Source organism: Dreissena polymorpha, chromosome 10 (genome assembly GCF_020536995.1).
Source record: "Dreissena polymorpha isolate Duluth1 chromosome 10, UMN_Dpol_1.0, whole genome shotgun sequence".
In the NCBI taxonomy this organism is placed as follows: Eukaryota; Metazoa; Mollusca; class Bivalvia; order Myida; family Dreissenidae; genus Dreissena; species Dreissena polymorpha.
Genome location: NC_068364.1, coordinates 35,089,566 through 35,106,821, shown reverse-complemented (window position 1 = coordinate 35,106,821; position 17,256 = coordinate 35,089,566). Strand labels below are relative to the sequence as shown.

Below are 17,256 nucleotides of genomic sequence, written 5' to 3'. Positions count from 1 at the left end.
ATTTGAAGTCAACATTTCAAAGGGCACATTATACAATGGGTTGTTTTCGCGGTTCATAGAGCACGCTTTCACGATTGCACAAGATGACAACTTGGCTGCAAGTCTTGGGCTACAGGTGCCGTGACCAAGGAGGCTAAGTGTCTCCCTAGCGACCGATAGGTCACGGGTGGGAGCGTTCTTTAGATCTCCCGAAAGACACTAAGTACTGGTTCTACTCAGGAAGCGGACTCTAGAGCGCTTGCGTAAGCCTTGGGCTTTCGATTCATTCGAACTCAAACAAATAGGGTTAAACTAAAATAAGTCTTCGGCATACCTAATTTACAAACATTCCGTTTTGCAGGCATTTCCCTCACTGACATCCGCGAGGTCGAGGGGATGGCTTCGATTCCCAAGACCAAGTACCTGTACAATGTACAGAAGTTCGAGCAGCTCAAGGGTCTAGAGGAGGACATATTTGGAGGTGAACCCGGCACCGATTGTGGTAAGCAATAAGAACTGTTTCTGATGAAGTACAAGATTTTAACAGTTTCTGCATTTATTAAGCGAGCATCGTTCTGGCAAAACCGGTCTTAACACATGTGCGTAAAGTGTCATCTCATATTAGATTTTTCAGTCCACACAGGCTTTTCAGGTACGACACTTTCCGCTTTTATGGACTTTTCTTTTTATGGAAATGTCCTCTAAATGAAAATCATGTTTAGGCGAAAAGTATTGTCCCCGATTAGCCTGTGCGTACTGCAAAGGCTACTTTGGGACGACATTTTACGCACATGCATTAAGCCCCGTTTTTCCAGAACGAGACTCACATAAACCATCATGTTGATGTTTTTATTCGGTGTGATGAGGTCGTTATATCTTCACTTGAATCGAAAGATTTTGTGGAACATTACGGCTGAACACGTTCTTAAATATATTGTTATAAATGAAACCTTTATTGAAATACATATGTAATGTGTAGTGCACAAAAATCATAACCATTGTGTACATTCTTATTTGCAAACTTATTAACTTTTTTATTCTTCGTGCTAAAATAAATCCGGGTATACCTCGAAAATTGTGACAGGCATTGGTTTCAAATTGTATTTATATGAAGTTTTCTTTAGGGGGATGTGCAGTACCAAAGAACTATAACTATTTCAGGATTAGTTTTCGCTCTTTGTTTAAAAACCGAACTTGCAATTCCCTCGAAATCGTCAATGCTCAGACACTTCTTGATGGTGTTGTTTGTTTGTTTTTTCAATTGAATGCGGATATATGCAAACGTAATCATGTAATTATGCCTTATCACTGCTATATTAGCAATTCCGATCGCCAAAATCGCCAATGGCGATTGAATCTTTCATCTGGCGATTAATGTCTATTCTAAATACGAAAATGGCGAATGTCAGAAAAAATTAGCAGATGGATTGTTAAAGGAAATATGATACTGATAACTTATCAGTATCATATTTTCTTTAACAATCCAAGCGTATCAGTATGATATTTCCTTAAACAATCCATTTGATGTTTAATATTTCCTTAAACAGTACACCTGAGTTAAGAACAGGGGGATACATCAATCAGAAGCAAACAGTTTATTTAGTGTTTCACACATGCTTTGCGAAAATAACTGTCACACCTGCAGCATGTTCACACATATATGTTTCTTATTCACTGTATTCACTTTTGTGTCTGCTTTCACGTAAAAAGGCAAAAAACCTGTTATGAGTAAGTATGGAGCATGTCATTTTCACCCAACAATTTCGTATATTAGTGTGTATATGTGCGAGTTCTATTTAGTTCAAAACCAACATGTTGATATTTTGCTGTTACTGACTCCCAGAATGAAGTAATGTATTTTCCTTGTATGAGCCTTGTTCTGGGAAAACGGGGCTTAATGCATGTCCGTAAAATGTTATCCCACATTAGCCTGTGCAGTTCGCACAAGCTAATCAGGGTCAATACTTTCTGCAAAGACTGGATTTTCGTTTAGAAGAGACTTCCTTCAAACGAAAAATTCCATAGCACAGGCTAATCAGTGACGACACTTTACTGACACGCATTAAGCCCAGTTTTCTTAGAACATGGTTCATATGTGGAACTATTTTCAAATGTTTCGAGCGCAGGAATTCACAAAGCTTGTAAAGTAACCTAGGCCGCTATTCTCCAACCTATTCTTGGATTGCAGAATATAGTATAGACATGGCCGTTAATAACGGGCGCCACCTCTTTTTGAGATGCATTAATAAATGAGTCAATGCTACTTCCGTGGTGGCGCTTAAGACCGGATGTCTTCAAATTTAACGGATCATTTTATAGGGTGAGTAAGTTTTATATGTATTTTTCAAAATGTTTCCATTTTTCTAATCGGTCAATGTAGTGCTATTAAGCGAAAATTAAATCAACCACAAATGTACAGAAACGTAATATCCTAGCCCATTTGAACATGTGAGGACCTTATTAGTTGTGACATGTTATAGCTTTAAAAAGCAAATCGATGTATTTTGCATTTGTGACGAGAACACTTTATACACGAGATGGCGCCCGTGAGTAACGGCCGTTAGAGACATAAATAAAACAATATTTATCATTTTATTTATATATGACTTGCTTTACGCATTTAAATGTTAATACATGAAACATGAATATCCGTACAGTGTAGGAGTTTCAACAATATTCTCGTACGGAAAGTTCTTTTCCATGCATGATGGAGTATTGCACTATAATGTGTGTGTCTGTGTGATGCATTGAGAATTGTGTAGTATTGACCAAGAAATGTGTTCCCCAAAACAAAAGTGTTTCCACGCAATTATATATATATCGCTCACTTCATATATATTAAAAATAGTTTTGTTAGTAAAAACATATCAGTGAATTATTGCAAAGTGTATAGTGGAAACCATAGAAATATGTGGTAAGGTATATCTAAATAGAAGCATTCGTGAGCCATACAAATACAGGCTTATTCTTATAAATGAGCCGCGATATGGGAAAACGGGGCTTAATGCATGTACATGAAATGTCGCCCCGGATTGGCCTGTGGAGACCGTGTAGGCTTATCAACGACTTATCACCTTAACTAGAGTTATGCTAAGAAGAGACTTATTTTAAACGAACAATACCATAACGGAGACGCACGTGTCATACTTGATTAACCTGTGCGGACTGCACGGGCTAACATGGGGCGACACTTAACGTACCTGCATTAAGCCCCGTTTTCCCGGATCGCGACTCTTATATATGCATGGTCCATTTTAAACTGTAACCGGTAAACAACTGATAAGAAGCTTGGACGCTCGGGTTGAGATAAAAGTGTGTGGGCGTGTGAACTGCTTTTGCATCATGCAGCGCATTATATCAAATTGTATAGTCTATATATTCTGCTATTTATATAATATCACATGCTGAATATAAAGTAGCCAGCTTTCAGCTAAGCTTTTGCTTAATTTGCTCTTCCCAGGTCCAGATTGTGATCAGACAAACGCAGATATTGTTTTTCTTTTGGACGCCTCGTATTCCGTAGGAGATCGTGAATTTGTACGTATGCTGCTATTCATCAAAGAACTTCTCGCCGACGTTGACACGGAAACTGGAAAAGTTCGGGTCGGCATTGTTACCTTTTCCACTAAAGCCGCGATTCATATGAACCTTGGGCAATTTTCATCGATGACTAGTCTTTCCGATGCGGTCGACGAGATCCCGTATGTTCCCGGCGGAAGAAATATCGCCGACGGGTTGCGGAAGTCCCGGACCGTATTTGCAGACGGCCGACGAATAGTCGCCGGGAACAGCAGCCGCCGGCAGGAAGTTCTTATACTTATAACAGCGGGGGAGTCGGACATCGAATCCGAAGAGACGCTGTCAGAAGCCCAGAAGATAAAACAAGATGGCGTACATATTTTTACCATTGGGATTAATATTGAAAATATCGAGGAAATAACGCGGATAACTTCTCCGCCGGAAAATGAAAGCAGATTCCTTCTTCTTAGATTTGATCAGATAAATTTACTGACTGAGACTATGCATTTTGTTCCTTGCGAAGGTAATAGTAGTGTTTAGCAATTAAGATGCATCCTTTACATTGTATGTTGTATGAATCCTTCAAGACTTCCATATACTAGTATTATTTTATATGTTACTGTTTCGTTGACTTCATTTGTTCTTCAAACAGGTATATAGCTGATGAGCTGCTATATTATCACATATTGAATTTCAGTTCGTTTCGGTAACCCAATGTCCCTACGTTTATCCCAAAGTATAATTTATTTAATTCTTAAAGTGACCTGTTCACGGTTTGGTAAATTTACAAAATTGACAAAAATCAGATTTGCAACTTTTTGTTGTAGTTATGTTATTTGCGAGGAACCAGTAATACTGAACATTTACAATGCTGAAAAATATCAATTATATGCATCTGTGGACGATTTAAAAACCTGAAGATTATAAAGAGTTGCAAAAGGGAAACGAGTTAATAATTTGGAGTTTTCTGTTGCTATCGTTAGATTTTGTGACACTACCTGGATTGCTTATAAAATGTTTAAAATACACCATACTCAGTACCAGCACGGATGGCCGAGTGGTTAAGCCTCTAAACTTCTGCTCCAAGGGTCAGTTGTTCGAGTCCAGGTGTGGATAACCTTTTTTCTTTCTACAATTGAATTCTTGTTTTATAATGGAGCTTTTTAGTTCCGATGTTTTCATTTATGAATTTAAAGCATTCGACAACAAATTTCAAAACATGCCAATATCTGTGAGCAAGTCCCTTTAAAGCATCGCAATGATCACACACTAATTATGTTGTTAGTGGTACATATAATCCTATTGTGCTCGAACAGTTAAAACTATTATTAATACGATCTATCTTTAACTGTAAAATCATATTTATTCGCGGGGATGATATTTCGTGTGTGTGTGTGTTTTTTTTTTTTGTAAACAGAACTTTTTCGCTGACACGTTAATTCGTGGATTTCTGGCTTTTGAAAAATTGGCATCTGTCACTTTCCGATGTGTTTGTGTTTGATTCGTGGATCAGTCCACAGGTGTTGGGCGCGTGGCCAATTCACTGAAACACTATCAATATGTAATAAAACAACAGCTTTCATCACTTTGATATAATATATATGCATATATATTATATCAGTAATTTTTTGGTCGAAGTGATGAAAAATGTTGTAGTATGACATATTGATAGTGTTTCAGTGAATCGGCAACGTGCCCAACACCTGTGGATCAGTCAAGCAAAAAAGAACCGGAATATAATATCCCAAGAATAATACTGATTTTGCAGTACGTTTGTTCTTTGCATAAGCATATGTGTGTGGTAGCTAGCGTTACATGCATGTTTTAACGCATATAACTACGTGTTTAATGTTTAAATATTAAATATGAAGCTGTAATTTTACTGAAGTTACATTCCAAACACGACATATACTATCTATATCACGCATATACCGGCTCTTACATAAACGCTTATTTGAGCGTCGTTCTGGGAAAACAGGGCTTAATGTATGAGCATAAAGTTTCGTCCCAAATTAGCATGAGCAGTCCGCACACGCTTTTCTGGGACGACAATTTCAGTTTTCATTGAATTCTTTGATAAAAGGAAGTCGCTTCTTAACAAAAATCCAGTTTAGGCGGAAAGTGTCGTCCATGATAAGTCTGAGCGGACTGCACAGGCTAATCTGGGATGACACTTTATCCACATGCATTAAGCCCCTATTTCCCAGAACGAGCTTTGTAATTGGCTATACATGTCACCTTAAATATGATCAGCGTTCAATGAAGAAATCTACTTAAAGAATTTGAAAATTCACACAACATAATTAACAATTATTTTGTTCTGCTTTCAGCAACTCCAAAACCAGGTACGTTGAGTGAATTAATATGTTTGTTCAAAAAAAAAAAATTAAGTGTGTTGTCACACATATATATCATTAAATATCATTAAATGTGTAATTTTGCAGAAGAAAACTATAATGAAACGAAAATCAGGTTCTAATAACGCATTATTTGTAATTATCTGATCAGATACTACTTTAAAGTACCTCGGGTGCTTTTATGTAGACTACAAGTACCCGGGGTACGGAAAATATTCTCAAAGTATCACAGAGTACGGCCGTTGCCTTTAAGTTTATTTTCCATTCCCGAGGTATATTGTAGTGTGCATTAGAATAACCGTGGTACTTGTAAGTATTACCTGTGCCGACAACGACCAATGGAGCGCAAGTGACAACATTTTATATTTCACACACGTGCATTTCGAACCGCAACATTTACAATGGTCTGTTTAATACATATCGATTAATTTCCAGAACCGAAATGCGGCCTGTCGAAGGTGGACGCTGTCATCATTCTGGACGCCTCGACCAGTGTCACGGAGCCCAACTACAAGAAAATGCTGAAATTCTGCAAGGTTTCGTGATGTTTTCATATAGAATTATGCGCAGATTTTTAGGATTTTTTCTTATCCTTACACTGAAAAAATGAACCGAAATGTCTTTAGTTTTTGTTGATTACTTCTGATGCGATGTGAAGCAGAAACATAAGAGCTTCGTTCTCGGAAAACTAGTCTAAATGCATGTGCGTAAATTGCCGTCGATAAGCATGCGCGGACTAACGTGACACAGGTACAAGAATTGTCTCTAGCGGCTTATTTCTACCGTATCGTTCTGGCGTGTTTTGCGGGACTGAATGTCACCAACACGAGAGCACGTAACTACGACAAAAAGAGCGACACATCTTGCCATTGTCGTATCGGCTTTTTTGGCGATCTGGAAAGTAAATTTGCCGTTCTTTTGTGTTCACGACCTACTTCAAACCCGACAAAACGCCTGAACGATATCGCGAAATCAGTCACTATAAGTTCACGCTTAACTCTTGAATTTCAGGACATCGTGGATAAAGCCGACATCGACAGCGGGAGTGTAAGGATTGGTGTGGTGATCTACAGCACAGACGTTGAAATCCAGTTCCATCTGAACCAATACCGAACCGCCGACGAGGTCAAGGCAGCGATCGACAAAATTCCATACATTTACGGGAGCACGAACTCCGCCGATGCCCTTAAAACGATGCACAACACGATGTTTACGGCGGCAAACGGCGACAGACCCGACGTGGATAACATCGCGTTCATGGTAACGGACGGTGTGTCTAATATCAATAGCAGACGAACAATACCGGAAGCTGAGGCTGCGAGGAATAAGGGCATCAGGGTGTATGCAATTGGTAGGTTTTATTGTGCTCAGTAAGAATTGCAAATAAGTATCGCATCGTCCATCCGTTCTTACTTGTGTCCGTCTTTCCGTCTGTACTTCCGCCCGTCAGTCTATTCCGCTTTTTGTGCGAAGTAAAGTTCGAAAATTATTGAATGGATTCAAATGAATCTTCCTGTAGTTATTGCGGGCTTTGAAGAGAATTGCACACAACAAGGATCATAACTTAAACTTAAAGTTGTACATAGTTGGTGCCCTTCAGTCATATTTTTGTGCCCGGCATATTTGCTAAGTATTGAAGGTCTTTGGATGAAAAGTCGTTCATGTTATATAGGATACTAAAAGACAATGCAGGGAACAAGAAACACGACTCTCTTATCGCTATTTTTTTAGATTTGCAATGTCGTAAGGTGTGTATAGTCCTTGTTTCACTCTTGTGCGGAGAATAACTGAGAAATAAGTGTAGGAAATCGAATGAAACTTCATTGAATGATAGATAGGAATTACCGAGGACAAAAACAAAAAATCTGTATTCAAGATGCAAAGAGTAAATTATATTAAGTATAAAAAAATGCAGTGTAATACTAAATTAGTATTGAATGTATTTACATAAAATTGTATAGAGATAGAAGATATAGAGAATAATTGCAGAGTACAAGAACTAATGTATCACTTTTTTTAGTTATTTCCCTTTTTGTATAGTTTGATTATTGTGTGGAGCAGTACTCTGCAAGTGTTTAATGTTTTAAATACATCTTCATTTACTGATATATGGCGGAGAAAAAAGTTTAAACGTTTTGTTATTTTACCTTTTTCGAATGATGACCCTCCATAACCTAAACAATAAGTCCAGAATATTATTGCACTTTTAGCATTACCCTGAAAGAATAATACACAAAATTATATAATAAAAACAACATTAAGAGGCAGAAGAGAGTATAAATATCATTACTCTCTCTCTCTCTCTCTCTCTCTCATATTTAAACAGATTAATTGCCCTTTAATATCTTTCGTTTTTCAATGAACGTACAATAAATAAAAGGTTTATATTTCCCCATATTTATACCCCCACAAACGAAGTTTAGGGGGGTATATAGGAGTTAACTTGTCTGTCGGTCTGTCTGTCGGTCGGTCGGTTTGTCTGTCGGTCCGTATTAAGTGTGCGCTCTCTAATTCAAGTAGTTTTCATCCGATCTTCACCAAACTTATTCAGAAGTCGTATGTAGATAATGTCTAGGTCAAGTTCTAATATGGGTCATGCCGGGTCAAAAACTAGGTCACGGGGTCACTTAGTGCGTTTTTTAACATTCAGTATGGTGTCCGTTCTCTAATTCACGTAGTTTTCATCAGATCTTCACCAAACTTGGTCAGATGTTGTATCTAGATGATGTCTAGGTCAAAGTCGAATATGGGTCATGCCGGGTCAAAAACTAGGTCACGGGGTCACTAAGTACGTTTTAAACATCACCATGTTGTCAGCTCTCTAATTCAAGTAGTTTTCATCCGATCTTCACCAAACCTGGTCAGAAGTTGTATCTAGATGATGTCTAGGTCAAGTTTGAATATGGGTCATACTGGGTCAAAAACTAGGTCACAGGGTCACTTAGTGCTTTTTAAACATCACCATGTTGTCCGCTCTCTAATTCAAGTAGTTGTCATCCGATCTTCACCAAACTTGGTTAGAAGTTGTATCTAGATGATGTCTAGGTCAAGTTTGAATATGGGTCATGCCGTGTCAAAAACTAGGTCACGGGGTCACTTATTGCGTTTTTTAACATTCAGCATGGTGCCCGCTCTCTATTTCAAGTAGTTCCGATCCGATCTTCACCAAACTTGTTCAGAAGTTTTATCGAGATGATCTTAAGGCCAAGTTAGAACATGGGCCTTTCGGGGTCAATAACTTGGTCAAGGGGTCACTTAGTGCGTTTTAAACATTGAGCATGGTGTCCGCTGTTTTTTGTGAAGACGACATGCAAAATATTCTGTGTCAATGCGGCATGTGGGGGTATTCGTCACGTTTGTGACAAAGCTCTCGTTTGGTTATGATTGTGGTTGGAATACTAAGAAATTAACAATTATGCGTGGTTAAAATTCTCCTCAGGTATCGGTCTCTCAGACACGAGGGAGTTGGATGGCATGGGCTCGGAACCGAAGTCCGAGAACGTGTTCAATGTGAAGCAGTTCGACGAACTCAATGACGTCATCGAGAAGATCTTCGGCGGAGATTCCTCAGCTTGCGGTAAATGCCTCATTTTTTTACTGCACAACCATTTAGCTCAAATCGTGAAATATTGACTATTTCCGGCATCTTCCGTAAGATAGTTACGTCGACTATTTCCGGAATTCCCCGTAAGAAAGTAACGTCGACTGTCTCCGGAATCACCCGAACGATATATTTATTAAATAAATCGTGTGCTGATCAGAGTGCATTTAGTTCGTAACTTTCGCACTTTTTATTTTGGATTGGTATTATGAGAACATGAAAAATGCATTACATGGTTAGTTTTTTTTAAATTTTGGAGTTAGAGCCATTTTAGAAATTCGTGGAACTTGTAAAAAAAATATCTTTAATATGAACAGATTACTGTAATGTGTATTAAAATGTGTCATGCATACCATTGGCATTGGGTTATTATTTGACTTCGAGCTTCACGTCACGTAAACAATTATACTCATGAATGGTTTTGTTTCATATATCATTTTATTGTTTTCCGTTAACATAAAGATGTAAGAATGTCGCATTGAATTCGATATTGTATATTAAATTGATGTATTTTAATTCAAAAGAGTTCGTAGAGTTGATCCCTTCTCTGGTAGCGTAACTTCAATATATAGAAATAATGAACCTCCATACACATTATCAGGGGAACAATTCAGCACACATAGTATTTCATGAAACTGGGTTCGTATTCACCAACCAGTTTTTACACTTTTTTTAAGAAAAAAAAAACAACTTAAAATTTGAATATAAAAAAAAGTCTTCTAATTTTGAATCATGTGCATGACCACCTCTGTTTTCATAATTCTTCATATAGATCGTTTTGTAAAATCAGTTAATGACATCATCAAATTCAAACATTGAACATATTTTTATTGGTTCCAAGTCTTATCTTTATTCTTAATTTTAAGCATTGATTGGTGTCCTCAGAACAACTGCCTCGAAAGTCAATTACTGTATTAAACATTTAGTTTTAACATATTTATTTTAGCTCGAATGTATAGGAAGCCTACGGCTTATGTAAAACGCTCGAGTCCGTTTCATGGGACTAGAACCAGTACTTGATTTATATGGGGGAATCTTAAGAACGCTCCCACAGTGGGGATCGAACCCGTGACTTCCCGATCGATAGGCGAACAACATATCCACTACGCCGCTTCGACCTCAATAAGCATTTTAATAACACGCATTTAGCTATCGATGCATTCGAGCTTATATAATTGAGCTCTGCTTCACAGCGCCCGACCTCCCACCGGTCGCAAACGCCGGAAGTGACATAGAGCGGCGATTCCCAGTGGCGCTTATTACCCTTGACGGCCGCGCCTCAAGCGACGACAAAGCCGTCGTCAAGTACACGTGGACGCTTCAGGACGGCACGCGGCTTCGAACGTGGAGCACATCGACTGTAAACCTCGATAACCAGCCCGTTGGTGTCTATACCTTTACATTGACTGTCGAGGACGAGAAAGGGCAGAGTGACAACGACACGGTCAGGGTCACCGTCCTGGGTAAGAATTAATATGACGTTCGTATACTTGATTAACTTACGCCAGAATATGCTAAAAGTTTATAGTCACGGATAAATGGGCCCCGTACTCACCAGCCCATTCTTAGACTTAAGTATAAACAATAGACTTAGACCCACGTCCAAGATATATTACTTCATAGTTTCATGCTAAAAACGGAACATATGTCCTAAGCGAACTAGCCTACATAAAAAAATATGTAAGATGAGGTGTCAAAGATCAAAGTAAATGCAACAATATAGAAAGTTTAGAATACGAAAAAAAAGATATAGTATTTTACTGTTGCCTTAAGTGTAATAATAGGTTGGTTAATATGGGCCCTGGATTGCAAGTTATCTGATCAATATCCTTACCCATTAATCGTTGCCTATTTCAATAAACATTCGGCCTCAAAACGTGTGTACTTGGGCACTATAAAAGCACATAAACTCTCAAAATCAACGAATATTCGTACAATATTCCGTGTAATAAATTTTACAAATAAAACTTCGTGTTCCTTATAGAAATAGCGAAAACTTCAACGCTACATGGGGTCTGGTAACATAGATCTAACGCGATACAAAATGCTCGTTATTTTCCGCGACGATATCCGAACATTTCCGAGCGAACCCGAGATAAGTTTCGGTCAGAGTCGGAAGCACGACGTAGTTCTTGTTAATACGTCGTTCTTTCAGCACAAAAAATAAAGAACGAGCATTTTATATCTCGTTATATCTATGTGACTATACCACATCTAGCGTTAAAATCGGAACACTGAATTCCCATGGGTTAACTTTCATTTAAGAAATAATTTGCGAAAAAATCGTTTATTTTGAGTATTTATGAGACTCTTAATTTATATTGGGCTATAGCTGTACATGGTTATAAAGTGGTTCAGACAAAGGTCACGTCACGCATAGTAGTTGCATACATAAAATGGGCTTTGGATAATATAAAATCATTTTTATTTCTCGGCATGAACTTTCGTGGATTTTGTTTTTAATTATTTTTGTGGTTACGTAAATTCGTGGATTTATTATATTTGATAAAAAAGGGTGGGTTTGGTCATTTTCCGATGCATTTGTGTTATGTTATAATGTCTTTGATTTGTCATCCCGCGTAATCCACGAAAACTTATGTCACGCGAATAATGAGGATTTTACATCTTTGCACTCTGGGTACACAAGGGATGTATTTTCTGCATGTGTATCGAGATATTGTTGTAATCAATCACAGCACAATTAGAATATAGAATCACAGCTTTGACATAATTGGCAAGTTGAATACTGACGTGTTGTTTGCCAGCAATCACAAATCGTTTAACGGTGCCAGAAAGCGTGCATTGCTATTAATGTATTTATGTACCTAACAATGCAATATTAAAGAAAGATTTGTATAATGGCAATTATAAAAACCTGATGAAATTGATATCAACAATCTTACCACAAAAGTTCTTTCTGACGCTGCCAAATACCAATGGGATACGGCTAGATTTAGTTTATCAAGCACCGACTTGTCAATAACCACCATTTGAGCCTGTTCAGGGAAAACTGGACTTAATGCATGTGCGTAAAGTGTAATCCAACAGTAGCACTTGCAATACGAACAGACTTATCAGGGACAGCACTAACAACTTGAATGAGTTAATGCACCCGGTATGGTTGCATAAAGCAGTCCGTCCGTCCGTCTGTCATTCATTCATTGTGTGTGTCCCAAAACTTTTACATTGGTTAGAGTTTTGCAATAACTTTTGCATTATTGAAGATAGCAACTTGATATTTGGCATGCATGTGTATCTCATAGAGCTGCACATTTTAAGTGGTGAAAGGTCAAGGTCATCCATAAAGGTCATAGGTCAAATATATGGCTTCAAAGCGGCGCAATAGGGGGCATTGAGTTTCTGACAAACACATCTCTTGTCTCCAAAAAGCTTTCATATATTGACCTAATATTGGGTGTGTGAGTCTACCTACATGACTATTCTTTAAAATTACACTTCCAGATTTATTTCCAAAACGCTCTCAGATACTTTCCAAGGTACGTAATTTTGTCAAATATGAATGGACCGTAACTTTGCAATGATGTTTACGATGATTTATATGTGGACTGCTAATCTTCAATGACACTTTACGCACATGAATTAGCCTAGCTTTATCAGAACGAGGTTAATTGTTTTGCTATGTACTTTCATCACTTGTCCATATTTGCCTCTACTTGCAATATGTCTCCCATCACGTGCTTTACAGCATTTGCAGAAACATACCCGCCTGTTCCACGATTCTAATTATTGCATGCGTGATAAATTTGATATTCACGAAAACGACATTCATGTAAACACACGTGGATCAATCATTTACAATTCGCAAGCACAGATGGTGTCACATCATAAATTTGCTAACAGCGCAAGATTTACCGCCTGTCGCCAACGCCGGCTCCGATAAGACCATTCAACTTCCAATCGACGCTGTGCTTCTGGACGGCAGAAACTCAACCGACGACCAGAAAATCATCCAGTACCTTTGGCGGCAGACAGGTGGCACTGCGGATGGTCTATTTATAGAAGGGGAGGGCACCCCTCGACTTATGGTCGAAAATCTTGTAGAGGGAGAGTACTCGTTTACGCTTACGGTTTTTGACGCGCTCGGGCAGTCTGACGACGACAGTGTTAATATTTATGTGAAAGGTGCTTATTGTTTGTTTGTCTAGATACTGTAAAATCATTCATATTCGTCGGAATGAAATTGTGTGTTGTACATTTGTTTAACGAATTTTCTTGGACAAGTAAATTTGTGGATTGCTTAAATTTAAATAAAAATAAGGAATTTGCGTCGATCATTTTCCGATGCATTTTTGTTTAAATTCGTCGATCTGTTAACCCATGAAATCGCCGAAAATTAATCACCCACGAATAACAATGAGTTTACAGTAATTCACGTAATTGCATTCTTATATGGGCATTCACTGTTTCTGTTTAGTGTATCAATAGCGCAGATTACAGTATTACTTTTTTATTCTTATGTAGCACTTATCTTTATTGCGGATTATATTTGCACATTTTCGTTTGAAATACACATGCTCTTTCATGTAGGGCCTTACATTTCGACGTAATTATTTAAGTATGCAGTCAAATACGACGTTTAGAACGAAACATTTGCCAAATAATAGACTGAATAAACAAAATAATTGATAATGCATTATGACTTAAGCAATTAAAGAATTTAAATGTTATATAATATATAATCAAGAACAAAGCGAAGAACGTAACATGTAAGCGGTGTTCTTCTCGCATTTATTGCATTGTTAATAAAACAAAAAGCGACATGTTTTGTATTTTAAAACCAATATAATTCATAAACCAAGATTAACTGCCTTGGAGCCGAACATGTAATGTCTTGAAGTCGTACATGTAATGTCTTGAAGTCGTATATGTAATGCCTTGAAGTCGTACATGTAATGCCTTGAAGTCGTAAATGAAATGGCTTGAAGTCGTAAATGAAATGGCTTGAAGTCGTACATAAAATGCATTGAAGTTGTACATGAAATGCCCTGAAGTCGTACATGAAATGCCTTGAAGTCGTAAATGAAATGGCTTGAAGTCGTACATAAAATGCATTGAAGTTGTACATGAAATGCCCTGAAGTCGTACATGAAATGCCTTGAAGTTGTACATGTATAAAATGTATTGCTTATCACAAAAAGCCTGCTTGTAATGTCATGACACACAGTGTTTGTCGTTGCTTCACGTATAGCGGCTGATAGACCACCGGTAGCAAATGCAGGTGACGATCAACAGGTTCAGTTGCCGGACAATAACGTCACATTGGACGGCAGGCGTTCCACCGATGACGTCGCAGTGGTCAGTTACGCTTGGCGCCTCGTAAACGGCCAATCCGATGGCCTGAGGCTGACCGGGAAGGACGCTTCCGTTCTTAAAGTCGGGAACCTGAAAAGTGGACGTTACACCTTCGAGCTGACAGTGTCCGACGGGTCGAGGCAAACTGATACCGACATCGTGGACGTAGTCGTTCAAGGTTCTTGCTTTCATCGGCTTTGCTTGCTTTTTGTATTCGTTTTAAAATTGTGAAGACGTTTCGTTGACGTTCTCATGCACCAAACGTTGTATGTATTGCATAATACCACCAACTTGCTTTCAGTATGCGTTTACAAGACTGAAGATGTTTAATTGAAATGTTCTTCAATAAAACGTTGTATTTTTTGCATAAAACTGCAAACTAAACGTTCAACGTTCACTTACTCCTGTATTTATAGCGCTTCTAAAAGACTCGGATTGAATATGGTCTATAGCCTAGACTGTTCATTACCATAAAAGTATATCAAGTATATTAAGTATTCTGGCTATGGATTAAAATTTGTATATATTATGTTTTACATTTTGAAACAGAAATAACCGCTTGCATGATGTCATGATTTTTTATTTACATATAAAAATAGAAAAAAAAATAGCGACTATTGAAATGTTACCATATACTTCTCAGCGCAAGATGTTCCACCAAACGCTAACGCCGGTGATGACATCACAATTCAGCTGCCGAGAAATTACGTTGAACTCAACGGCGGTAGGTCCAGCGACGACGTTAAGATCGTCGATTATTCGTGGGCGTTAACGTCAGGGAAACGTGGCGCTATGGTCATGGAGGGGAATAGAAAAGCCAACGTGAATGTTCGCAACCTCGAAGAAGGCGCGTACACCTTCACCCTAACCGTCAGAGACGAGCTGGGGCAGACGGACGATGATTCAGTGAATATTGTCGTCAAAGGTTTCACTTTCTTCTGAATAGATGTGATACTAACAAGCTTCTACTAACATATTTCTTGTAGGTGAGTTTTATAGCCGAATGTTCAAGAATCTTTTAAACACATTTTAGCTCATCTATTTTTGGAAAAAAATATGGGCTGTTGTCATCACCTTGGCGTCGGCGTCGGCGTCGGCGTCCAGTTAAGTTTTGCGTTTAGGTCCACTTTTTTCTTAAAGTATCAATGCTTTTGCATTCAATCTTGGTACACTTACTTACTATCATGAGGGAACTGGGCAGTCAAAGTTAGATAACTCGGGCGTGCATTTTGACAGAATTATGTGCCCTTTTTATACTTAGAAAATTGAAAATTTTAGTTAAGTTTTGTGTTTAGGTCCATTTTATTCCTTAAGTATCAAAGCTATTGCTTTCATACTTTCAACACTTACTAACTATCATAAGGGGACTGTGCAGGCAAAGTTATGTAACTCTGACTGGCAGTTTGACAGAATTATGTGCCCTTTTTATACTTAGAAAATTGAAAATTTGGCTAAGTTTTGTGTTTAGGTCCATTTTATTCCTTAAGTATCAAAGCTATTGCTTTCATACTTGTAACACTTACTAACAATCACATGGGGACTGTGCAGGCAAAGTTATGTAACTCTGACTGGCATTTTGACAGAATTATGTGCCCTTTTTATACTTAGAAAATTGAAAATTTGGTTAAGTTTTGTGTTTGGTCCACTTTACCCCTAAAGTATCATAGATATTGCTTTCATACTTGGAACACTTGCAAACTATCATTAGGGGACAGTAAAGGACAAGTTGCATAACTCTGGTTGTCATTTTTACGGAATTATGGTCCTTGTTTGCTTTTTTGGAAGAAAATGTAATAAATGACCACACCCCCACACTATACACCCCCTTCCACTCCACCCCTCCTTCCTTTGTGATTGAAATTGAGATAGGTGCCTTTACCTTTAAAAAGAAAAATAGGTGAGCGGTCTGCACCCGCAAGGCGGTGCTCTTGTTCACCATCCGCTGTGCGCTTTTCCGAAGTTGTATTTATCTGCATGTATCAAGAGTTGCTCCACTTTGCACACGGTTTTATATACATGCAATGCATACCTGGTATATAATGTATTTGATAAACAATGGTGTCGGGTTTGTAATAACTAATATCACTTTTCCTGGTAAACGCTTTCACTGAATATGCACACATGTGTTAATAACATTTATGCCCAGCGTCTAGAAAAAAAAGGCATTGGCAAACAGTGTAGACCCAGATAAGACGCCGCTGCGTCATCTCATCAGGGTCTTCGCTTTTTGCTTAAAGGAATTTCTATAAGAAATATTCTAAATATAGAAATAAATATACTAGACATCCCTAATTTTCGAAATAAATTGATCCAATTTAGAAGGATGGGAGAGTCCACTAGGCATAAATGGGTAAATAACATTATGTCGTATCATGCAATCGTTAGACTAGGGCCGTAGTCATAAACCGATTCATAGACTTAAGTATAAAAAATGACTATTATCAAAACTTGAAAATCAAATCTTGCAAGGCAGTGGACACTTTTAAG

The 17,256-nt window shown here is 38.1% G+C and overlaps 1 protein-coding gene across 1 annotated transcript in view; it reads left to right on the top strand.

Moving 5' to 3' along the window:
• LOC127849040 (uncharacterized) overlaps positions 1-17,256 on the top strand; it is a 194,367-nt gene that overhangs the window by 139,889 nt on the left and 37,222 nt on the right. Inside the window, exons 27-36 of the mRNA XM_052381765.1 lie at positions 341-481; positions 1,690-1,707; positions 5,829-5,843; positions 6,291-6,391; positions 6,867-7,206; positions 9,295-9,432; positions 10,650-10,919; positions 13,318-13,599; positions 14,666-14,947; positions 15,413-15,694. Of these exons, the coding sequence (XP_052237725.1) occupies positions 341-481; positions 1,690-1,707; positions 5,829-5,843; positions 6,291-6,391; positions 6,867-7,206; positions 9,295-9,432; positions 10,650-10,919; positions 13,318-13,599; positions 14,666-14,947; positions 15,413-15,694 (1,869 nt within the window). The remainder of the gene's footprint in view (positions 1-340; positions 482-1,689; positions 1,708-5,828; positions 5,844-6,290; positions 6,392-6,866; positions 7,207-9,294; positions 9,433-10,649; positions 10,920-13,317; positions 13,600-14,665; positions 14,948-15,412; positions 15,695-17,256) is intronic.